We start from the raw sequence: 26,265 nt of genomic DNA, 5'->3' as shown, positions 1-26,265 counted from the left end.
TTATTAAATTCTTTATTCACAGTAAAACTGGTAGATACACACATAATCCGGGGAGCAACCTGCCCCCAAAGGAAAATGGCGAGATTGGAGTACATTTTTAAAATTTCTGTAATACATTCAAATTGTTATTCCTATGCAATACACGGAGAAGTCAGATTACAGAATTGCAGCAGATGAAGAATTGGCAAGGGTTACAGAGCAGAGGTAGAGATGATTGAAGATGAAGAATCGAAATTACAGAAATTATGCTGTGATTCACAAGTGTAATTTTAGTCCAGTGGTGCATTCAAGGCCTCCCGAAGAATGTGCACAGTGCCCAATAATGTGATTTTCTGGATCATATCGAATCGAACGTTACCCGGAATTTGTTGGATATGCCTCATGAGTTTTTTGCTCACGACCCCTGTAGCACCAATGACTATCGGTACAATGTTTATTTTGCATCGCCACATTTTCTCACATTCCATTTTGAGATCTGCGTATTTGGAGTATTTTTCTGATTCTTTTTGCAGTAGGTTGTGATCAGCTGGGACAGCCAGTTCAATGAATAAGCATTCTCTTTTCTTTTTTAGTTTGACGATTATATCCGGGCGGTTGCTCCTGATTTCGCGGTCAGTTATAACTGGTACATCCCACAGAATTTTTACTTGTTCGTTTTCTTATTATTATTATTATTATTTGTGTCCGGAAAAAGAGAAAGAATGATCTACAGTCACTATAATTTGACGTATAGTAAGCAAGTAGAGGAGAATAGCGGAAGTCTGTGACCGCGGGCCATATTATCATGTAAGACCAAAAACTTTACGTCTGCGGGCCGCTCAAAATCACGACGCGCGCCGTATGTTTCCCGTCCCTTGCCTTGGCGATGTGAAGAGGAGGCATGCACGCCGAATGTAAAAGACGATAACAGGAAAGGACAAGCGATAAAATGAGGTGGCATGTGACGAATGTGAGATCGATATGCCAGGTCGTGGTTCGGTAAACTAGAGGGCTGACTAGCATTTATTCAGTAAAAATTACTGGTTTGTCGACTTGAATGCGGACAGACTGTGGGATATGGCCGGCGAGATACTGTTCCACAAATCAGGCCCAGCATATTTGATAGGGATATTTGCCACGCTGTTGTGTTTCGGCCGCACTTTCCGAACTAACATCTGAAAGGGAACTGCAGAAATCTCACGGATTGTCAATAAATATTCATTGTAATGTTTTCGTTTTGTGTGAAAATTATATTTCGATGATTTCCTCCTTTTAACACTTTGTTGTGCTAAATTCATCTTGTAGCTAGATTTGTATAGTGGTAGACTTTTGTATTAATGTGTCAATAACTAATCATGTTAATGCAGTGGCGTAGCAGCCACTTGGCAGTTCTGGCTCTGCGCCAGGGGCGGTAGGCTGCAAGGGGGCGGCAAACTGAGACCGCACAGTGCACACAGCATGGGGAGATGACCATTCACGACCAACGTTTTAAAAGGTGGAATTTGTTGAGTTATCTGTAGAAATTGGCAGATATAAGGGTCTGGTGCGAAGCAGTGAAACCACGTTTGATCGTAATGTAATAGCGTTTGATCTTTCACGGTTAGCTAAATCACACCTACTTGATTCGACACCATATTGATGCTTGTGTCTGAAGCTATATCTTACCATTGGTGTTTCAAATGCGAGCTGTGAGAGGAGTTTCTCAAATCTCAAAATGATAAAGTCGTATTTACGTTCTACCATGAATGATGATCGGTTATCAGCTCTATCGATTCTTTCTATAGAAAGAGACTACGTTCAAAAATTTAATTTCGAAGATATCGCTGATTTAGCTTCGGCGAAAGCTCGAAAAGTTCAATTTTGAGGCGGCTATTGAATTGCCTAATAAATTTGTTCTCTATTATTTGCCTTTCATTTTTTTGCATAACGCTGATACAGTGAGGCTTTTTCCTCAAGCAATATCGAACTTCTGAGACGTGGCACATTATTTGTAATTATTTTTATTGAAAAGGTTGCTTGAACTTGAAACTATTTCAAAATGTTCTGCAGTCTACTTTGGGCGGCATTTTCGACAGAAGCCAGGGGCGGCAGCGGCTGCTCCTATACCCCACTGCGTTAATATGATATGACACAAGAAAGAGTTGAGCTCAAATTATCATATTGTGCATCAGTGATCTATCGTAATGTATTGGATGAGTAGTTAGTGGAGTGTTGCTTCATGACTCAAAGAAAATTTGTGTTTTCGCGAAGACTTCCAGATTAGCGTAAGTGTTCTGCGGATTAGAAAAGGTTATAAACGACTGTTGCGGTGTCGCAGATATACCCATTTGCTTTGACATCGGCGGTACTCCGACAATTAATCCGGCACTCCTGCACACTTATACCTTGGCAGTGTTCAACTCAGTCTTCAGTGCGGACTTACAATGGATGCTGCTTTGTGTGTACGACAGGAATTTCGCAACCCGATAATTATTACTTCGCGAGTGTCCACATCGTTCTCGTAATGTGACAGTGGACGCTGTAATCCTCTTTCGATCGGGCTTTGCGACACGCAGCGTGTATTTTCATCTGCAACATTGTCAACAAGTGTGTTTATATCAACATCGGATTGATGTATTATAACAGATGTGGGTAATCCGCGCGGACGCGGCGGTAATTGCAACTGACGGGAAACAGAATATTTGAACTTGGGATTATACGCGGACGAGTCACAGTGGTCGAACGAATCTCTTATGAAAGTCAAGAGTGATCTTTCTCAAACTGATATATGGTGTGCTGAAAATGTCGAGTATTCAACTGTGTCACCTATTACGACGTCACAACAGTATGAACGATGTGGAAAGTTTAGATCGGGGGTGGCCAACCTTTTCGGCCAAAGGGCCACATGAGATTTACAAACCGTTGCGCGGGCCACTTGAATGTTGATGATCTCTTAATGTCTTTAGATAGAAGCGATCCGGATTCGGTAACGGTGAAAACAATACTTCTAATAATACGCATCAAAATCAATAACAATTATGATACGAAGACTCGGCAATATTGAATGAGCAAAGTTAATGAATGAATAGTCAATAGTTATGTTACTTGCATATATTACGGGCCGTCTCTGCATACCGCTGGGCTCATCTGTCAGGGACAAGATTACTCGTAGCTTGGACTTATAAATATCGAAGATTTCGGCTAATAGGCGAAATATTGTACTGTATGGTATAGGTGGTTATGGTATTGGTACACCAATGCGTCGGAACTGATATTTAGTCATCAAAATCCTAAATTTCGCGGTCAGGCTAATCAAATTTTTGTTATTATGTATCGAATATAAATAGTATCGAAACTATAATTCTTGTGTATATATGAACTCTGAACGATAAGGAGCCTCCTCGAAAACGCATCTTTCACTATTCAACTCGAAGCATTAGAACTATTACTCGATTCAGATGAGTTAGGGTTATCGCTCTTTACCTATTAGGTTTTTACTTGATATTTTATGTACAATTATCAGTATTCTCTAAATAACACCTACCAGAATCAATGATGGCATGGATACACTGTAATTAAGCATCTACCGATTTTTCTGAATTAAACTTTCGCTCCATTCAAGATAAACAAATTTTCGAGTGCAGGAGTTTATCATTTCGAAACTTCTTCGGCGGGATTTCTCAGAATTCGTTTATTCCTATGTTAATTTGCACATCATGCCAAAACTTAATCATAACGCCGAACACGACAACTTTACACGATCTTCTCAAGGAAGATACTTACGAACGCATGCGTGAAATGTTGTAATCGCGCTGCCCGTCTGCGGCTTTTACACCGAGAGAATTTGCGGTGGACATATATTATCTCATAGAACTGTCAGCATATATTATAAATAATTTGGTTCAGTCTCTGCAACAGTGATACTGAAACTATTTTCAGAACAGGTGTAGTCACAAAAGTTTAAAATTTGATTACGGTCGTAAAAACACATACGAAATAATTTGCAGTCGTACCAATGTAATACTAAATCCGGTAAAGCGACATTAGCAGAATCGATGAGGGAAATATATTATTGTTTGTTGGCCACACCAAGTGAGAGAATTATCATATGTTATTTCATGTTAGCTCTTTAAATCTTGGTCCTAAAGGGGCGTGAGAGAGAGAGAGAGTTGTAAACAGGGGTGAAGGTTTTCATTGGTTTTACAGATGCTATAATTCTACTCTTTATAACGTTCATCGGAGCTATAAGGAGACCCGAACATATTAAGAATTCCCACTGATACTTTCCGAATTTTGTTTAAAAAAACTATAACTACACGACAGTAAAGGTTCGGATTCGAAACGGCAACGGTCCGGCAGTTGGGTAGCCCAGCTATATACAATTATGATCAAAGTATGGTAGTATATCACTCCGATGATATGCCGAAACGTGCAATGACCTCATGTTTTAATTTGCAGTGTTATGTTGCGATTGTAAAATGTCATGATATACAGTCTACTATATAATATGTTGCCTTGAGTAGGTGGAAAAGTCATTGCGGTCTGAGGAATAGTAAATTTCAGCATTCACTTCCAGCAGTTCGCTTAGAATTTTGCGTGAAAATGGCCGACTTCGACGTCAGCGACGTGGCGGCAGATCTCGGCGAGAATTGCACTCGTATACCGCGCGAGTATTTAGAAGAATTGCTGAAGACCAGCGAGTACGACCAAACTGGAATATCTGTAGCTTACGGAATGATATGCGCGGTGGGATTGTTCGCCAATGCGCTGGTCCTGTTTCTGCTGTTTACCGGCGGGAAGAAAGGCGCTACTTTCAAGGCCCCCTCGACCATTCTTGTATTGAATTTGGGTGAGATATATTTGATTTTATTCTGCAAGAAAAGTCATTGCACATATCAATGCAATACTTCAATGCGGCAACGTAGGAGATATTTGGCAACCGTTTGCGATACGGAACAGTCATAATCAATTACTTTGCGCGAATGTAATTGATAAAGTTACGCAATGTGATTGACAGATAATGTGTCTGTGGACTAATTTCAATTCTATCCCATTTCTGGTTTTGCTTCAACTGCTACAGTAGAACTGAAAAATGCGAAACGACCTAATCTTGCTGTACAGACATTTGTTATTCTCATGCTTATGACAATTAACTCTGATTTGCGTATATGCGTGCGCTATATATGGCACAGGTGTACTTTACAACGTGTAGTCTTTTGATTTATTTAAATCGTATTTTAATATGTAATTTTACTGTATTGTGGGTATATTTAGACGCATATTTAGACCCATATCCGACACAAGATCACCTGTAATGCGCTAATGGGAAATACCGTTGTAAGCCATCTAGACGTAGCTCGAATCGGTGTGCGGACTAGAAATCATCACTCACGGGCAGAAAAGCTTTTGCCAATTCGTTCCGCAAAACTAATTGCTGATGGATAAAGATAAACCTTGAACAAGATAAAGATTGGCGATAACGCCATCCATTTGCTCGGTAAAAGAATCCCTGCGTCGCCCATTATAGATTATTCGTAGTAATTCCTGGAAAATTCGAGTTTGTGTTTTCTGTCGGCGCGTAATTGCCGCGATGATTTTAACACCTACCGGGGTTAAGTATTTTCAACTAATCCCACTATGGTTTCTTAAATTGGTGTAGATAGCTGTAAGGGGTCTTTGAAAAGCCAACGAAAATCAGAAATGTCGTTATGTTGATTTCAAGATTAATAAAACTATGGCATACACTCGATGACCTACACTATGGCATACACTCGAAGACCTACTGAAAGCGAAATTAGCGCTGATGAATTCTATATAGCTTCACTTTTCCAAATAATCGTATTCTCTTTATGTAGGTGCGTGCGATATATCAAGTTCCACGTTATTGTTTTTTCTTCGTTATTCTAGCATCTGATGAGACTTTCCAGGGTCCAGAACTTTGATTTGCATTTTAAAAATATATTTACGTCATGAATATATTATCAAATTGTATATTTTAACATTGTAATAAAATATCAGTTGCAGCTAGAATAGATGATAGCTCGGTTGACTTCCTCAACCTGGTTATAGCAGAAAAAAGATATTGGTATTGACGTCATATTTTGTGATACGATTGTTGATATACAATGTTCTTTCTTATTCTCTACTAGTTGCTGACGATTACCCTTGACGAGTGTCAGCCGAAGATATTCGGTTTCATTTCAATAATAATATACTATTCAATTTTATACCTTTTTTTTTAAACAATTTGTGACCCTATTTCAGAAATATCAGTACTGATAGACGCAATAATAATGATGTGGTAGCTTATTATTCTTCGAAGTTACGATAAAAGCCATCTCGGCCGTCCGGGTCTCGAGTCATATGACTTGATCGGGTCACGCGCAATGACTCGAGTATACAAGTCGAGTCAATACACAAATTATCTCAAGTCGAGGTGCAAAATATTTTTTAAATGGTCCGGGTCAAGTCCGATCACCCAAAAATTGCGACTCTAGTCATTACAACCCTGGAGTCCACGCCACACCCAATAAATTCAGGCATCCGCGCTAAAATAAGGTTGAAAACCTATGTAATATAGTCCCAGTCGATCTTACTTTACAGTTGTCGCGGACACCCTTTTCCTGCTAACCCTCCCGTTCTCGATGTCCCATCGTCTCGAAGACCGCTGGAAATTCGGCGACGCGATGTGCAAATTCGAGGAGGGCGTCAAGTTTTTGAACTACTACGGATCTGTGTTCTTTATCACGGCGATGGCGGTCGACAGGTGATTCATTTAACGATATTACGCACGAAAGCAGAACATAAATTAGGCCTACCATATTTTCAGCGCCAAAACCGAGGATATTTTTGCCGAAAAGTAAAACAAAAGTAGAATTGAATAGTTATATTCAATTCATATTGAAATGAACCCGAATATTTCCGCTGACACTCGTCAGAGGTGAGTCAGCCGGAAATAGTCGGGTTATATTTCAATATGAATATACTATTTAATTGGATATTGCAGTTCTGAACCTCATAGATAGAAGCTCTTAGTAGATCTGTTACGTTTTAGCTTGATGAGGTTTTAACTTTCCTTGGTAGTCGCAGGCAAAAGTGACAGAACCAAAGTAAAGCAAAAATCTACAAAAACATACACAAAAACAAATTTATTTTCAGATTCATCCATGAATACTCTGCGGTTCCCTCTGCTTTTGCGAATAAGGAATGATCTTTTCTAACGAGTTCGTGAAATTGTTTACACGAAATATTATTGGAATTATATACAACCGTCAAGATGCTCGAAACTGATTCAATTACTGTGTCTGTAAAGTTCGAAGTTGCGCCAGAAAAACCATTATGAATTCCCGCATGTAAAATGGCCCAGAAGTTAAAGAGGGCGTCGATCAATGTTTGCAATAACAACCACAAAGGAAGAGCTGGTATGGCAATTTGTTGAAGAGCCTTTTTAAACCAGCAATTCCGCATGTTTCTTGGCTACGATAATTTTTGGAAATAAATACGTCTCGCCCAAAAGTCTTGTGGACAGTATAAGCGACTAACTCTAAATCCGAAAAAAGAGGACATTTAGGCGTTTTTGGAGGGTCTTTCGCTTTTCCTGATAAAACAAGACGAAACTGCCTAAAAGAGAACATATATGGTAGGCGTATACGTCTGTCATTCTGCTAATCTGTCAACTGCATGACGTGGACTTTATCCGGGTCGCGTTATGGAGTCGACACTAAGCAGGATTACAACACGCAATGCACATATGGATTATTTGACGACTTATACCGATTAGCGCCTGTGCTTCAGGTAGCGATGCGAGGAAGAACAAGACATGATTAAGTAGCCTAAACACACTAGGAAAAGGATGAACGAAAACGAAAAACAGCCGAAAGAACAATGTTACATCGGGCATTAAAACCAGCAATTTTTCAGATTCACGCATGAATTTCGTCATTAATATTGGTGGTTTCACGTATTACTATCAAATATTTATCCTTTCTCCGCTCATGTGATCAGATTCACCGGTTGAATTGACGGAGGGAGTGTTTTCGAAAATTTAGGGAAAGTTATAAATAATGATGCATATTCGGGTGGGCCAATTGTTATTAGTCACTTTGTTGCGTGCTGTTATTTCTTGACCTCCCATCAGGATTGTCGTTATAGTGGTGATATGTTGGAATCTCCCAAACGTACCAGAAACAAATTTCTTTCGTGAGGAGAACACGATTCCAAGTTGATATTTCTATATGGGTTGCATCGTTTTCCTCTGCTGTTCGCTGTTCGCTGTACTCTGGGGCTAAGATTGCAAATGGCGCTACTATATCAAAATCGAAAATGAAGTCGCATTGAATCGTGCGCACCGCGAAGAAAATTTCAAGATCAAGTAAATTTCTCAAAGATTAAATAATCTCTCAAAAAATCGCGATTCAATTCGTGAATTAATTTTCATGTCGACGGTCGGCTATACGTGAATTACTTGTCCGCGGCTGCACTAATTTCCTTCTACGGCTGCACTAATTTCCTTCTACGGCTGCATGCGGCCGCAGGTTGCTCATCCCTGGTCTTGACCGTCAGTGAACCACCGAAACTGGCTCATCGATCCTCTGGGAACGTAAAAAGCCTATATGATGGGCCGTATTGGGTCGTTTCGACATCCATCTATGTGTTCATTACATCACAGCGCGTCTTGTGTATCACATTGCTCATTGTAGGTGTTGGTCTCGAGCGGATGGAAATAATAGAACTCTGATTAGGATTAGGATTACGAAAATAGATCCATCATGGCAAATCTCTCAACGCTGTAAGCCAGCGTTGTCAAACATCCGGCCCAAAAAACGATTCCATCTGGCCCGCGACCCAATTATGAGTAGATTCAAAAATACTTATTATTCAGCATAATTATAAAAACATTAAGATTTTATAGTGAGAAATACTTCCAATAAACAATCCCCAAAGACCCGGGTTACCAAAATACGTCCTCCTTTAGGAGGATTTGTCCTCCGTTTTCAGTTTTTTAGAAAACTCCTCCGATGACGCCTAAATGGCCTCCTTTTTGGCACTTTGTCCTCCTTTACATCTTTTAAAGCTAGGATAATGGACAGGTTCAACTGAAAATCGACATAAATAACGGGAAATAAGTAATGCGGAAGTTCGGGCAGGTCATTCCGGAGTCGAACGAAAGTGACGACTTTTTTTTTAGTCAAGTCTACAAAACCATCAGATACTTTGACGACGGAGATGCGATGCGACCGTTAGTAAATTCATTAATTTAGTCTGCACGGGTGCACGCGATCTGAAGGTTTGAATCCGGCCCGCGACACAGGTTGAGTTTGACATCCCTGCTGTAAACAGAAACCGTGTATTTTTCCGATTTCCACATTAGCGTATGGTGTTAATCAGGTAATCGCCACTTTCCGGAACCGAATTGGGCCTTCACACTTTTCCAATGGTTAAACATGAGTCAACTACGCTGATTGTTATGGAGATATATCGTAATGGTGTAGTGGTAGTTTGTTACTACGTCTGCCAGTGCCACCTTATTGAAATTCTTGTTTCCTGAAAGTTTCGGTTAGCTGATATACGCTATGGAGGAAATCTGATGCATGCATCTACTTTTCCCTCCTGGATTTACAAACAGTGTGTAGTCCGTACTGTAGTATAAATCGCGTTTGATGCTTTTAGATATTACGTGGTTAGTCGTCCCGGATATGTCGACCGCAAGACGGCGCGGCGGAGCTTGTATATCGCGTCGGTATGTCTGTGGCTTCTTGCCCTGGTCGCTGTGATCCCGCTGCTGGTATACGCCGGGGTCGACAGCGACGGATATTGCAGCATCATGTTCCCACACGGCCAGGTGAGCGAAATCTACATTGGTGCCGAGCTTCAAACCAAATGCACTGTAAGAAAATCTGACTAGGGGGAGTGAGCAGTGAATTGCACAGATGCCGATCAATCCGTGATCGCCACTCGCCAGGTGACCTTGATCGCGGATTAAATTAATACCGATTAAGGCGATCGGAGATTGCTTTTCGATCGGCATCTGTGCAATCCACCATACGGCTAAGCACAATGATTTGAGTACTAGAGTCTAAATCGGGTGTTGATTCCCATGATTCGAGTGGATTAGTGAAAGATGCTTCATTCGAGTACTGATATTACATACTCCTTGCTACTGAGAGTTGATTTTTCGTGTAGAATTATACTTTCGATACTATTTTCCAACGCGGAATGCTGTAAACCTCGATTAGTCGTATTGTACCATCCACAACATGTATAAAGGTATGCAATATGGCGGAAATGCAACCAACCGTCCAACAGCATTGTCGCGTTATAGATAACTAACCTACGAAGGTTAGTTATCTATAGTCGCGTAGTGCAATGAATCACTTATTCCGTCACAATATACCAAATAAGGTAGAACCGGCATTATACTATTCGTGGTCACGTACATATATGAATTTTCCGCATCCTTCATACTGTTAACGCATCATAATGGGTGATACTCGAACTCGAATGTTCGATTCGACACAAAGCGACTTAGCTACTTATTGATTCGGAGTAGAATCGCTCAGTCACTCGATTATGCCCAGCCTCAGACATGACCTCTGTTTTTTATACTTCAGAACTTCGTTGGAAACGTGAACCACTTGTTAGAAGTCATGGACGACATCGAATGCATCGAGAACTACATTGATATCCCGGATGAAATTAAATACGATCCTGGGTCCTACGAAGCAGCGAATCGAGAAGACGTGAGTCAGAGAACAATCGTAATCAAAAAAAGTCAGTGGTGTAGGCCTACGCTACTTGGATTTAGCTTACAAGGCTTTTTCTTGCTTCTGAGATAAAGTGTTCCTAACCCGTGTTTAAGCAACAACTTGAGATCAAAATATGACATGACACATGACCCAACATTGAATATTGTGGGATTTAAAACCTAAATTCCGCGCTGCTACCTAAACAATTTCGAAAATTTTTGGGTCTCTCAGCACTTTTCTAGTCATTATCATCATCCTTATAACAAGAGAGAGGGAAAGATATTATCTTTATTCGCCAACCGTGCAAATCAACAACATTTCTAACAAAAACGCAATTCGGTTAGATGTGATGTACAGATAGCCAGTGGTATGGACCGGTGGTTCTCAACCGCTTGTCCGTGGCAAGTTTCCTCCCTGTCCGCCAAATGTATTACAATTTTATATCTCAGGTCAAAAGTGCTACAAGTTGCAAGCCTGTCAACTAATTAAATCAATAAAACGTCAAATTCTAAATTGAATCACCAATTTGAAGCTTATTTTCGTGCATTGGTGTCGTAATAGAGAGTTCATGGTCTTCTTTTGTCATACGTCAAAATGATGCAAGTGTTGCGCGAAATTGTTTAGCCTACAATTCGTTTCGGATATGTTACGAGGGAAACTATACGGAGAATTTCGAACAAACATCGCTACACTTGGACGGCGCAGTTAAGCGGCAGTATAATACAGGCTCTGTAGTAAACAGGAAACGAAACGGAGCAATCACCATCAAGGTAGTGGTATTTAGCAGTATACTTTGCGAGCTTCGCCTAGCGGAAATTTCAACATAACCGCGTATAAATATCTAGTGTCAATTTGAGTTGGACGCATTTCTCGTATTGAATGTTTTACCGGCCCGAGAGGTCGAAAAGGTTGAGAACCACTGGTGCAGACCAGGGGCTCGGTATAACAGACTCCATAAAGCCGAGCCACCCAGGCTATGTTTATTACTACAGAAGTCGCTACTCACAAAACTTAGATTACCTATAACAAAAATACGAATGTGGGATGAAAAACAAAGAAAAAACGCAGCATCATGGAATATTGATCATCAAACGAATAAAATAAGGTCATTCCAAATGCATAACAATACTCATCACTTCAAATTCAAAGCATCGCAAGGTTGCGATTCATAGATCAGGTATGGACGGGAGTCGAATAGACGGAATAGTCTCACAATCAGACACCCAACTTGGCATATGGGTAGTATTAATAGAGCGGCCCGTGGAAATTAAGTATGCGACACTTCAGCCAGAATTTGACAATTATAAATAATCGTAGTTGTATAATTAAAATTTAAATTCTAAACTTTTTTTTATTCCGAATTTTATTCAATGTCCAAGTTTTTGTGAATTCAGTCATTCTAATTCTAATATGATTTGAAAAGAAACTGTCTAGCTATAATTCTAATTCGAATCTAATATGGAAAAGCTGTACATTTTTTAGTTGTCCTGTCCTGTCTATAGTTGTCCTCAGATTTTAGCATGCTACATGGCTACACGTTAGCATGTTAGGGTTCTAATAGGCTTCTTGAGGTAAGCGTTCTTCGGCTTTGGGGTTCTAATCTGATATCCCATATCCTGCTTCGCACGCAGGACTATTCGCTCGAATCCGTTGACATTGGAGATTACGGAAGTCCCGTGGACGAAAGCTGGACTCCAGGCGAGTCGGCCTTTCCCTGCAAGCACGTCGAAATCCGCAGCCTGCACGCGTGGCTGATTTGGAACTTTGTGATAGGGTAAGCGCGTCTGGTGCACTGTTTGATAACGCAGCACATAGAACTAAAGTCTACAATTGAATGATATCTTCTTATTGAAATACACCATATAATTTACGTCACTCGTCAGGGGTTAATCCTCGGGTTTATTTCAATATGAATATATTGTTCAATTGTATATTTTATTTCTGTACCTCTAAGAAACTCTTCAAGTAATTCGAAGCGTGTGTGTTTGCAGATTTGTGGCGCCGTTTTTTCTCATCACCTTCAGTTACGTGCGTATCATGATGATGCCTTTCTCTGGTCGCCAGCGAACTAACTCGACAATGTCAAACGAGACAGCTTCGAGTAACGGAACTCATAATAACAAGGTACAGCACTTCTCGCTCAAGTATACATAACAAATAGGCCTAGACGAAATTGAGTACCTGAGTAACAGGATTTTGAGTCCAGTATTAGTCTTCAAGCCGTGTAGGCCTATTCGAGTATCGAGTATACTCATTACAACATCGTCACCGTAGAATGACGTGGAAGGTTCAGATACGAACCTTTTATCCGGCCATGAAAAAAGTATACAATGTCTGTTCCACACCACATTAAAAATAATTTGGTATTGTTTCGACCGTCCCTATTTCATTCCGCTTTGTGACAGCAATGTGGGCGGATCGCGGTTTCGCTTTCTGACTCGACTCCCGAATGACCCGCATTTCAGAGGTGTTGACTAAAAGAAATCATCGTTCCGATTTCTGCTCCCGAAATACCCGCCGCTCCGTATTTGTCATTGATTGTCTTGTCAACTCTCGCGTTCTCTGCATCGTAGTCCAGTTTTCGAACGCATTTTAACACTTTTTCGAGAAAAATAGGATACCTTCCCCCAAAAATAGGACATTTAGACGTCCTCCACGTGCTAACAATGCAACCAACCTCCACGTGGTGACCCTATGTAATACGACCAATCAGGTTTCGAGGCTTCCACAGTATAAAATAACGAATCAATAATTCTCGTCGATAAATTAACTCATATCTGGCAAAGAGCGTAGAATTCCAGTACCCGAAAGTATCGTCTGTCATTACTCGACTCGAATCATAAGAATTCATACTCGAATCACTGTGCCCGGCTGTAACAACGATATGTTGGTTTCAGTGGATGAACGCCTCCAACACAAGCAGAAAATATACCAACGGGAGAGCCAAGATGTTACTGAACGTAATGGTGAGTTTGAGTGTAGTCTGCTGAAAATTAACGTGCTGTCCTATCCACCCTATTAAGAGGTGGTCAATGTAGTCAGCGCTGATACTTAAGTAGGACTACAAATCAACAATTGAATAGTATAGTAATATTGAAATAAACGCGAGAACAAACATTATTGTATACAATGTTCTTTTCAATTCTCTACTAGTTGATGACGATTACCCATGACGAGTGTCACCCGAATATATTCGGGTTCATTTTAATTGTTTATTGAAGTTCTGTACCTCCTGTTCAAGCACAAATCTGTACTCAATTGTAAAACGATATAGCAAATCCAAAGACATGTCGAACTACTCTATGTAGAAGTGGAAAATGAAAATATGAAAGGCTGACAAGTAAGTAGTTTCAAAGAGTATATTGGGTCGAGGGCTCGCAATACTTCTAGCTGTTAACCCTATCCCAAACCCTACTACCGGGATTGTAAGATGCGTTTTCGCAATTAACGCAAAATAACTAGAGGTAGTCAACTTAGTCACCGTCGGTATCACGCAAGTATAAGTAATGATTTACAAGCATGTAAAAAGCAAATATTCTATTCACAAACACGCGGTCCGCGAGCTCATATTTTGCAGCCCGCGATGTAATTTGAGATTTCGGCAGAACGCTAAGGCATTTTGGAATGCTAAAATTAATTTCAGTTTTAAAACATATAGTTGTCTTTCAAACTAATATATTATTCTCCTGTGCCCAACATCACTATTCCTGATACGGCTTCGGCGATGGTAATAGGAATCCATGGAGGGATAATTAGCTGATATGAATGGATAATTGGACATGGACATATTGCGTTGACGTGCAATGGCCCAGACGCTGCCAAGATCGAGACGCATAGCAAACGATTTGGGTCATCCCCACAATATCAAGCTTTACGAGGAGATAATTTTCCAGCAAGTAACATCGTTTCTATGGTCAATCCCATTTCTTTGCATTTCTTTAATATAATATTATTTCTTTTGTGGTAACTATGCCCGTTGCCCATGTTAGAGAACCAGGGTTGAAACCAAGTTGCAAGGTTCCGAGTCACAAGTCAATCTTACTTTTATAGGTTTTACTCTAGTCAAGTCGAGTCGTTTTCAATTCACCACCGAGTCCAGTTCAAGTCTGTGAGTAGCGGGTCGAGTCCAAGTCATTGTGTTCACGGTTTAGTTTTTAAATCCATCGGGCTCAATCCACTTTTTCAACTATGCTCGACTTATATAGAGTGACTCGCATCCATGATATCGTCATTTTCTTCAGACCTAACAGTTTCTGGCATTATTTTCCAAGTATCAGGGCTAATAGACGGAATAACAATAATGTGGTGAAGTTACTATTCTTTAAGTTACAACAAAATGTCTGACTTGGCCGACCTATAGTCTCGAGTCATCTGACTTGGTTCGAGTCATACACAATGACTCGAGTGCAAGTCGGGTCAATACACAAATTGACTCGAGTCGAGTCATTTTACGCATTTGAAGAAATATGACTCGAATCAAGTCGAGCCTCCAAAAATCGTGAGTCGAGTCGAGTCGTTACAACCATGTAGAGAACACAGTGTTGCACTAACGTACGGTTTTAAAACTGTGGTTGTCAAACTGTGCTGACTATATGTTATCTTGATAGTGAATTCATACGGCCCCCGGCATCAACAAAATTTAAAAAGTGCCCCGCGACCCGCTTTGAGTTCGCGACCCCTGGCCTACTTTGTTGCATAAAACTGAAAACTATCAAGTAGAAGTAGAAGTAGTGAGCAAGCAGTGCGAGTAGCCAACATCTACTTGATGCAATTCGAAAAATACTTCGTCACTGACGGCCTCTGACTATACAAGACCCGAGATAGTGGCGAGATAGCGTATTGTAGTATAATACACAGCTACAACACCAATGGGTTGCGGGTTCGAGTCCGACCGCGGTCTACTCCAGAATTCCTACCTAAGTGTTGGAGGTTTATCTAGGCTCCTCCTCGCCATCTGATCCGCGTAAGCGGTGTATTGCAAAAGCCTAGAAGTGGTTGGTGCTACATGTCGACAGTTACGGAATCAAAAATAAGGAATATCAGCCTGGGGTAAATGGCCATTGTAGTCGACAAACACAATGAGTACTACAAACAACAACCCCCGCGCAGCGATTATCTGTTAGAAATAATTCGTTTGAAGCAGACCTCGTCAACTATATGGATACTGAGAGAGAGAGAGAGAGATTTATTGATTTGTTCAACCGTAAAGAAAACAACATTGGCACATGAAACAACAATAAATGAACTTAACGGTATAGGACAGGGTGTGACTGATATGACTCTGGGTAGGGTCAACTGGTCTGATCACGCCCTGCATTAACAAATACAGATATTGTGTCATAAATTTGGATGCAATTGGTTGGGATCAATCAATTCAGCTCAGCATAATAATAAAATACTAACAAAAGACAAATTTGGTGTCAGACAAGCGGATCAGTAATAATGGGAGACAAGGTGACTGAATAATTCCATTTTAAAGGAGTTGTTTAATTAACTAGTTGTTTAATTAGAGAGAAATACCGATAATCCAATTCTAGTCTAATTCGTGAACCCTTTCTACGGTCTCATTTGAAGTCTAATTTAGTTTTTGGTTTTCCAGAAAGTGCTAAGCTGCATAGTGCGAAGCCAAGCTTGTTGTACAGACATTTGCCATTTTCGTGCTTATGCTATGATTTGATATGATATGAACTGAAATTGAATTTACTTCAATTAGAAAGTTTTTGCGAATTCATTAATTCTAATTCTAACTCTGGTTTCAGGTCCCGTGCCTGATCGCGGCCTTTGTAATTTGCTGGCTACCGTATCACATATTCCACCTTATTCAAATTCGGGGAGTGGAAATGAAGAGAGAGTTGACGTGCCACGTAATCCGCGACGTGACGTTCTGCTTGGCGTTCTTCAACAGCGCTCTCAATCCGATTTTGAATTCGTTCTTTCTCTATAACTTCAAGGTAGGGGAGTCGAGGATTAGCCTATACGCGCTTTGATCGCCGATTTGATGCTGGGTAGTGCTTGCCCCGTCACGACTAGGATGGGTGAAATCGGGTGCTAAGAGAGATTTGATCCTGCATCGAGTGTAAAAGTTGTGTAAAGTTCAAAGTCTCTTACACGACCACAAAGAATAGAATGCCTGTTCTATACCGACACCGAGCGAGAGGTGGCGATATAGCGAAGTGGTATAATCCACAGCTGCAACACCAACCTGCATAAATGTAATTTTTACTAAAATGCATATAACTTTATACTGTATGGTTGGTATACGCTGCGATACGTCCAATCGAGGTTTAAAATCTTCCATCGTGTAAAATACTATTGAATGAATATCATTACATCGATATAAGTTATAAAGTCGCTGTTAGCGGCTCGGAGCGCATAATTGCAGTGCTCGAAAGAATCATCACTCACTATGCTACTCGAATCATTAGAATTATTGCTTGATTCGTATTCGAGTATTCGAATCATTGTGTTCATCCCTATTGTGGGAATAGGTCTAGATTTCAAGACTTCCACAGCGGGATGAAAGTATCAAAACAAAAAATCTCATTAATAGTATACCTCTTACTAGCAATGTCCATATAGTATTTCAGTTCTCGAAAAATATGACCTCTCGACTCAATACTAGACTCTCATTATAACAATTATGACTCAATTCGGATCCATTACCAGAATGATTGCACCCGGGTCTTTGTCGCTTAGAAAGCATGTCACTGACATCCAGTTTCATATTAATGTTTATCAAAACACTTGATTACAATTTCAGCATCGGATCCAGAAATCAAGGGGCTGGCCAAGTAGTCGATTGAAGCGACTGTCGTCGAAAGGAACTATAAATACTGAGGAGGTGAGTCTACATTAGGCTTACTTGATGTCAAGTTTCGACCTAAGTTACCGACAAGATAGTGTAAGCGTGTAAGTATAAGTGTATGTGTAAGGATCAGTGCGGAGCGTACGGATTATTGGCGGGTAGGTCGTGAATTCTGTCCCCGGGCGGGTCGAACCAAAGATCGGATTTGTAACACTGGTGACCTTGAGTTCCCCGCTTGGCGCTCAACATTAACGGGATAGCCTGGAGGGGTGGTGCAAGACTTAGAGAGAGACCATTACAAACTATATCTGTACCTTCCTTGTCCAGCGGCATATGCACTCTTGGTATGCGTAATGCATATGCGTGTGTTGTGTACGTATATCATGAGTCGGTGTGTATGCCGCAAAAAACATCAAGGATAAAATATACTAGGCCTACGCCCTATTCTATGTCTTGAATGGAATATACCCTGTGGGCAACCTTCTCATCGGTTGGATCTATTCAATTTCGACAATTGATTCAGCAACCATAGGCGTTGGCAAGAATGCATTATTTTTGTTATCATTATTATTAATAATTGTTAAAAGTGAAACAATGTAGTGCTTATCGCCTTATTTAGACCAGGTCTCGCCAACTCAAAACGGGTCGCGGGCCATTTTTTCAAAATTTTATATAGAGGCCGCGGGCAGCAAAAATGCAATATCGAGACTAAATACACCACACTTATAGCAACCCATTTTTTACTTACTTACGTCAGTACAGCGTTGTGCTCTCTAACATGGGCGACGGGCAAGTTTCCAACGAAAGAAGTAATATTTTATTAAAGGAATACAAATTACACAAAAAATATCATGATCATAAATTTATTATTATTTTGAAATATGAGCTGCACACGATAACCTGACAACGCTTTTCAGCAACTAACGAATTGATATTGGGTCTAGCGCAGTGGTTCTCAAACGTTTCAAGACACGCCCCCCTTTTTGATAGTGACAAATTTACCTCCCCCCCCCCCCTTATTGTGATATCACAAAATATTAGAGAGAGATATCATAATGCTAGCAAGCCCAACGGATAGTGTAGTGGCATTGAAGGTTATGGCTATTGATGAGAGAATTCTTAGATATGAAATTAGGACAATAGAGATAGTAAACACCATGAGCTGTAGGTAAATCGCTCGGAGCGCAGAAACAAGTTTCAGTTACCTGCGGCTTAGCGCCCCCCTCCAGATGCTTTCACGCCCCCCAGTTTGAGAACCACTGGTATAACGAGACTACTGTACTAGCAGAAATACTATCTCCCCGTAAAGGTTGATCTTGTGGTGAGCACTGAGCACTAAGCACTAAGCACTGAGCACTAAGCGTCTCGGTCTATGCAGTGTCTCGGCAATTGCACGTCGTGGCATTATGTCCAATTGCCGAGACCTATCAGCTGATTCTTTGTCGCATTGCTTTAATAATATGAATTTAATAATACTGAATGCACAATATCGAAACTAGCTCGGTGTGTGGGAATAATGACCCGTCTGCAATCTTTGGTTCCCAGATCAATATCACGAACCATATATTTCTCTCTTTTCCACTCTCATCTGCAATATGGAATCGTAGTATGGGGAAGTGCATGCACAACATTTTTGTGCAGAATTCGAACCCTACAAAACCGTGCAATACGGCTGATCCCATCTGTACCTTTGCGCACCAAACTATCGCCTTACTACCGTAAGCACCGAATTTTGCAAGTTGACAAACTATATCGCTTCGAAGTATCAAAAGTCATTCACAAATATTTGTCCAATAGTTTGCCTCCTGTGTTTGATGACTTTTTCATGCCTGCTCAAAATGTCCACTTCCATTACATGAGATCCTCATCTAACGGAAATATCTACTTACCCCCACCCAATAGCAACCTAAATAAGAGATCTATCGACTATTTGGGACCTATCATCTGGAATGCATTACCCCTACATATCCGTGAATTGCCTTATAATAGATTCAAAAAAGCCCTACTTGATCACCTCTTGTCGTTACACTAACACTGTTGCCCTATCTCGCCCAGACATTGCTTCATTGATCATTTGCTACCATTGTTTAATTTTTCTTCTATTTTATTTTGTTAACTACCGCAACATTTTTTACAGTCAGACTGTTTAGAGCAGTGGTTCCCAAACTTTTTCGGTGTGAGGGCCAAATTTAGAATTTCAGAGTACGGTCGGGGCCGCACGAATACTACGGCTATGAAACGGACCCAAACAGTCATCATGGCTATTTCGGAGTAGTTTTATTGCCCTGGCGAGATTTCAAAACTGTACACTGTTTACCGCTACTTATCTGCTGTATTGGGTGTCCGTTGAGTGAATCAGCTTTTCACGCCTAAACGCGCGAAGCGCGAGAAATTTCTTTACTTTCATGACTGAATCGGTCAATATGATCGGGAATTGCATGTATTGCTATAAATTTTCATCCTGTCTCTGTTCACGTAATCTGATTTACCGGTAGAGCTGAGTGCGGTGTGTTCGAGAAGGTATAGGCCCCCTCAATAGTAATTAAACATCTCTGGGGTATACCCGTTGGCAGGAACGTAACACCACTTCGTCAGGACCCTGGGCTCCCATAGGATGATAAACTGACCCCGCATCACGTTGTTCGCTTTTGCCGCGAAATTAAAGTTGTACTGTTTAGTGAGACAGCGCGACGCGCGAATATTTCGATAATTCATGATAAAATCGGTGAATAAGATCAGGAATTGCATGGTTGTCCTCTTTGCCCACGTAATCAGATTTACCGGTAGAGCTGAGTAAGAGATGTCTTTGAAACTGCAGACCGCGTAAAATTCTATCTTCGGGCGGGCGAAACCCTAGGTATGACTTCTTTACATGATGTTATTTCGTGACATCCCGTTTGCTATATCAAAAAATGTAGAATTGCCCAAACCTACTAAACTGAAAGATCACACGATTTCAGATTAGTATTTCTTCGCTGGCATATAATTTTCTTTCCTGCGGGATGGTATTTGTCTTGTGAGGTTCAGATTGCCAAGACAATATAGGCGCCAGTCATTTAGGTGCCTATATTGACAATTAAACCTATATGTATTTTGTATATATAACAAAGTTTTTGGTCAGCATAAAAGCACTCCTTTACGGCCAAGGCTTTCTCGCTGCCGATCGTTCTGACACACTTCTTGGAGTCACATGTTACGTGGCCTAAAACTTTATATGTCTTGGTGCGTTGTGGTGCGGTCATGGCCAATGCTGATATGCCCATTTCTATAAATCTTGCGTATTTTTCTTGGGGAAGAGTAGCCTACCCAATAATCAAGATATGCAGCGATTGGAATCGCGCACAGCGCGAAAACCTTTCAAAAAATTCGCATAAATTTTCAAAAATTACTCTATAATTTATGCTAATTCACGAAATAATTTTGGGCCCCCTTCGAGCTCGGCCCCCTTCAATTGGGGGGTTTAGGGTGCGACAGTTACGGCCCTTACTATAAGACTACCAATCATGCTGCTTTAATCCGGGTAAGCAGTATGCATCTCGGCGTATTCAACCGTGAGTCATGTGTTGCACATCTAGTTATCACAGGATTACCATACGTCCTCTTTTAAGATGATTTGTCCTCTTTTTTGATTTTTTTAAAAGTGTCCTCGGAGGACACCCAAATGTCTTCTTTTTTGAGATTATGTCTTCTTTATTGAGGATTTTGGTTACATATAGGGCCAAATTCGACTGATATTAAGTCAGCACTGCAGGAACGCTTCGGTGGCTATTTCGGGAGCTGGACCGGAAAGGTGACCATTTTTTCTCAGTCAACCACCTGTTAATGTGAAGGAAAAACTGTATTTTCCGGGAGTTGAGCCTCTTTTTCTTTTTTAGTCAAGCGACCACGAAGTGGAAATAATTTTTTCAGGATTTTCCTCCGGTTTTGAAAGTTATCAATACCTATTTATATCTATAGCTACTGCTCGTTCAACTGGAAAGTTAGGGCACTGCATTGAAACAGCGGTGACGTAACGTTAGCAGTCTATACTCACAACTTTCCTGCAATTCTATAATTAAAAACTACAGAGGCCAAGCCAAGCAAGAGTATATTATAAATATAAATTTTATTTTTTGTCATAAATCGATTTCTTGATATATTTTTGGGGCCGCACGAAGGCTTTCTGGGGGCCGCATGCGGCCCTCGGGGCCGCACTTGGGAATCACTGGTTTAGAGTCAAGTGTACCTGTTTGGTGCTGGTGTGATCAGACTAGATGACCTTCACGGTCTTATCGATCATTCCTATCTAATACCGAATACTGTGCGTGCATATTTTCTGTACCACCACCACTGCCGTGTGTTATGTATTTTGGTTGGATGAAAATAAAGACTCTCTCTCTCTCTAATAAATGCGTTTTTATCGGCGGATCACGCCTATATTCCTAAATCCAATCGCTATGCACGTTGGAGATTTTCTTCATCTCAGCATTTAACATTCCAGAGCGAAGATTCGAGAGACCTTGATGACACGGTTTTGGCGCAAGTGAATTTGGTTACGAAAGAGGAAACGACACTAAATACGTAAACACTCTCGAAGTGCTATGTCTCGACCAGCAGCCTCAAAACTTGCAGAACAAAATGCGTACGGAGATGCGGATTCCGCGATCCTTGTGACGCAAAACGTGTGGCGTATACAGTTACCCCTTGTGAGCGCGGTATTCAAATTCAAATCGGCTGTGATCGCATTCTAAATGCCATGATCAATGATTAAGTATGGGATGGACCAGTGATAGTGATATTCAGTCAATTTTCCACGGAACAGTAGGGCCCCGTGAAGGACAAGAGACACACTCAACTCGTACATATGATTCGTGATGATACGCTAGTCTTGACCTTCATTGGTTGCGGGTAACTTGGCACGATGAGTAGGCTAATTGTGACGGTTGGGGTGTTACGTCATGTACAGCGGCGTATACTCAGGGGAGGTTCCAGTTCAAAATCAAAATCCATTCCTTCTGAAATACAGATTTTATGTATTTTGTCTAATATGTGTGGGCACATTTGTAATTAAACATGTGGTATCACGCTGTTGCGGTTAGACCAAACAATGCGATGACACCTCAAGACGAAGACTCGCGTTTCTGAACTGGTATCTGATAGGTCTGACAGGAAACAGCATAAGTCTTAATGATTTGCAATGAATATTCATTATTATGTTGTCATTTTGTGCAAAAATTATATTTTTATGGTTTTGTTCATCTAGCACTCTATTGATGTGGCTATAGTAATGCTTCTGATGTTCAGTTACATGTGTATTTGGTAGATTTTGTTTCTTTTCACTTGGCGAATATTTGAGTTTCCGCAAAGGCTTGCATATTAAGTGTTCCGCGTGTTTGTAAACGTTACGAACCCCTGGAATTGTAGATTTTACTGATTGACAACGAAATTGACTGTTGGATTGATCCATCGAATCACTCGTCTACATTTTGCACTTGAAATATCGCGGCCTGCGTGAAGTAACCTTTCCGATTTCGAGACAAAATCTCTGTGCAAACCGATAAAGAAATATGTATACTTTATATACTATAAATATATTATGTACTTTTCACTAACAAATTGCAATATGGTACCGCGATCACATTTTATTAACAAAGATTATCTTAATCGTATAGTATATAGATGTTGTGATTGTGAGAAGTAATAGCTATAGATTTCCGGTGGAAGTGATTCAATATTGAGAAAGCGCCGAGTGCAGTTAGATTTCGTTATTATCGAAATGTTCCTGCCATACCTTGATCATGGCAAACGCATTCAACTACATCTGTCATGAGTCTATAGGGCGGTTTTTTTTTGACATGTCAAAATTTGTCAAAATTTTGTCGAAATTGTAGCGTTAGGTCAGAATTTGTCAAAATTGTTCATGAAGTCAAATTTTTTTTGACGTCCGCTTTTCGTTTGTAACGTAGATTTTCCACTGTCGGTGAACTTATCATTTGATATTTTACAGCTTGTAGCCTACTTTATAGGCCTACCGTTGTAAACGGCTGATTGTCTGCTCATTGTGAATCATAAACGGTCAAATAAAACAAATAGGTGGGCATGGTGTTATGGCCAACGCACCGCAATATTCTAACTGAAGAGAGACTTCTTGGGCCTTGCGTCATTCTTATATTAAGAAGCGCATGATGAAAAATTGTGATGTAGACAACATTGCCAGAATGAAGCAACACGGTGTGTCACCAGCAGTGTTGGCACAACTTGAGTGTTGTCAGCCAACAACTGCTGCTGTTGAACGTCCTTGTCAAGCTTCTTAGTAAGGACATGCACTTTCTACCCAAGAATGTAGGAAAGTATATCTCGTACTACAAAACCATAATGCGTATTGTAAACACTGGAATTCTTCATAGGGCCAGATTTTGTTAAAATATTGTTTTTTTCGTGTAAAAAGTTGCCTGTTTCTAAGCCAAAGTGTTTTTTCAGGCCAAACTACTTCGTTAGGACAGCCAGTTCCAACCAGAAATGAAGATAAATGGTACAATTTTAACTTTATGTGAGAAAACACCTAATTTGCATACGTTAGGTCAAAATTTGGTCAAAATTCAGTTTGCTTAGGTCAAAAAAAGTCAAAGTTTTGAATTTTTAGGTCAAAAAACCGCCCTAGTCATGACACATGTATACGGTACTCTCTATCTTATCTTGAAAGCAGATGGTCGCTGCTCAGTTTATCGCATGCGTGTGCGCTAGGGATGGTGCGAACCCGTGAAAGGTTTTGGTTCTTGAGAACGCGAACGTGAACCTATGACGTCACGTCATATCGCTAATTCCAACCCTGCAATTCGGTGAGTAATATATTAATGTGCACGATAACTAGCGGCGACTCAGCCCATATGATACCACGATGCTAGCCAGTCTTCAGGATTACCGGACCACGACCTAACATCGACTTCGCCCTCCGCCACATGCCACCTCATTTTGTCGCTTGCGTCTTATATTCTCTGCATTACTTTTCATTCAGTTTACATGCCTCTTATTTACTTCGCCTAGGCTAAGGTGGGTGTCTGATCTTAAAGGCTACTTCAAGTAGTTTCGACACCTTCCTATCTTTTCATTGTATCGCAGTCTTGTGATGTTTTTGAAACGATGAAAATATTAATAAACCTGATTGATTGATGCTGAAGTACATGCTGACTTTTTAAACATCACCTATCAATATCTTCAGTCGCTTTGCCAGCAATTTCGACGAGGACTCTGCTAGACCGGATAGATGTATTTTTAAGAGTGAAACACCGGTTTCTATATTTGCGCCAGATATTGTCTCAAAAACAAGTTGTGCATTGTTCAACACCCCAATCGGACGTATTTGGCCCAAGTCATCCCTAGTATGCGTTATACTTTCATTTACCAACTTACCAATTGATGGACACGGTACGGCTGTGGGCCATCGTTTCATACTGAATCCTGTCGACCTGTAGCGCCGCTTAATTTCACCCTCGGCTTTTGTAACAGGACGTATACGCTACTCTCTTAACGTAAAAGGTGTATATTCACAGTTAAAAAGGTGGTGCACTAAAACTGGACCTACCGCAGAATTGGAAACCTTTTCTAGGGGTGTCTATCAAATATTTCACCGGACTTATTAGCGACTGAGCAGCAGGGTTGTTCAAAAATAACTTTTTTTCCGGGATTCCAGTCAGTCACTGATTAAATTGTCAGGTTGCCCTAAAAACGCTGCACACCAAATTTGGTTCAGTTCTAACAAGTAGAAGCCGCCGCAGAGCAAATTTAAATTTTTAATTTATTAGGTAAAATTTTTAAAATAATTTCAAATTTTTCTGTTAACCCCGTGACATTGTTGAGTTGTCTTCAAAAACGATGCAAAACAAATTTGACTCGATTCCGACCCGTAGAAGCGTAGTTATTTGAGTTTTTCGTTGATATATTCTCAAAGTATCCACCGATGAAGTGTGCAGCGTTTTTAGGGTAACCGGACAATTTAATCAGTGAACGACTGGAATCCCGGAAAAAAGTTATTTTGAACAGCCCTACTGAGCAGCATTTCCGTAATAGTGTGCTTCAATTTTCCGAACACCATCTTCGCTATAAGTGTTTTGCCTTAAACATTACCAGAGATATTTTCCATATGTATGATCATAGGATGTAGGCTAGCTCTACGCGTATGAGTGTTTGCCCATATTTACTGTAAGGTGTCACATGCATTCCGTGTCAGTATTCGAGGCATCCCGGCTCGAGATCTTCTTTCTTTGAAACGCTGGTGCGGGTAGGACATTTCAAGAAAGATAAATTGAAGTAATTTACTGCAGTAGCGTCACTGTTAGTAACAAAACTAGCACGGACAATGAGCATCAAATACGTAAAGGAAAATTCTAAAGTTTCATCCACACAATTACTAGATGCATAGTACACTACTACAGCAGTATACTTCTAAGTAAGATGAACTAAGCAATGATTTAAGAGCCGCGACAGTTGAATATTCGCTAAAATGTAGCTTTTTCCCCACCAATCGAGGATCTCACATTGAATCATATATCTGATATAATTTTCGAATATATTGTCTATCAAGTGTAATAGCTTTTCTACCCGCGAGTGTATTGGCCCATGCTCCAAAGTCGATCCGATATTCCGTTGTACGTTTTACCTAGATATAACGGGAGACATTATAATACCAATCGATTTTTGTCGGGAACTTTATGTAAAGTGTTCGATGCGTGGTTTGCAAGAGTGAACTCGAAACTGTCAGAGACCGCATCTTTAATCATT

At 40.5% G+C, this 26,265-nt stretch overlaps 3 protein-coding genes across 3 annotated transcripts in view; all 3 read left to right on the top strand.

Annotated features, from left to right (window-relative positions):
• The window catches only part of LOC145451515 (RNA-binding protein RO60-like), a 250,536-nt gene that overhangs the window by 9,005 nt on the left and 215,266 nt on the right, over positions 1–26,265 (top strand). The gene's annotated exons all lie outside the window — the stretch shown is intronic.
• The window catches only part of LOC145451528 (uncharacterized), a 207,447-nt gene that overhangs the window by 9,102 nt on the left and 172,080 nt on the right, over positions 1–26,265 (top strand). The window lies entirely within an intron of this gene.
• LOC145451518 (somatostatin receptor type 2-like) lies at positions 1,257–23,161 on the top strand. Its single transcript, XM_080329731.1, has 10 exons — positions 1,257–4,807; positions 6,562–6,724; positions 9,628–9,799; positions 10,569–10,697; positions 12,335–12,477; positions 12,695–12,827; positions 13,601–13,669; positions 16,463–16,654; positions 17,464–17,544; positions 21,989–23,161. Exons 1-10 carry the CDS (start codon positions 4,561–4,563, stop codon positions 22,070–22,072), a joined length of 1,413 nt encoding a protein of 470 aa, XP_080185857.1. The 5' UTR covers positions 1,257–4,560; the 3' UTR covers positions 22,073–23,161.

This window comes from Botryllus schlosseri, chromosome 12 (genome assembly GCF_051294905.1).
Source record: "Botryllus schlosseri isolate E-star chromosome 12, Bs_hap1, whole genome shotgun sequence".
NCBI lineage: Eukaryota > Metazoa > Chordata > Ascidiacea > Stolidobranchia > Styelidae > Botryllus > Botryllus schlosseri.
The sequence above is the reverse complement of the archived record's forward strand: the minus strand, read 5'-3'. Positions and strand labels throughout refer to the sequence as shown.

Coding starts and splice junctions, on each gene's coding strand:
- LOC145451518 (XM_080329731.1), top strand. CDS start 4,561: ATGGCCGACTTCGACGTCAGCGACGTGGCGGCAGATCTCGGCGAGAAT. Junction 6,725..9,627: donor ACGGCGATGGCGGTCGACAG/GTGATTCATTTA, acceptor TGATGCTTTTAG/ATATTACGTGGTTAGTCGTC. Junction 12,828..13,600: donor ACGGAACTCATAATAACAAG/GTACAGCACTTC, acceptor TGTTGGTTTCAG/TGGATGAACGCCTCCAACAC.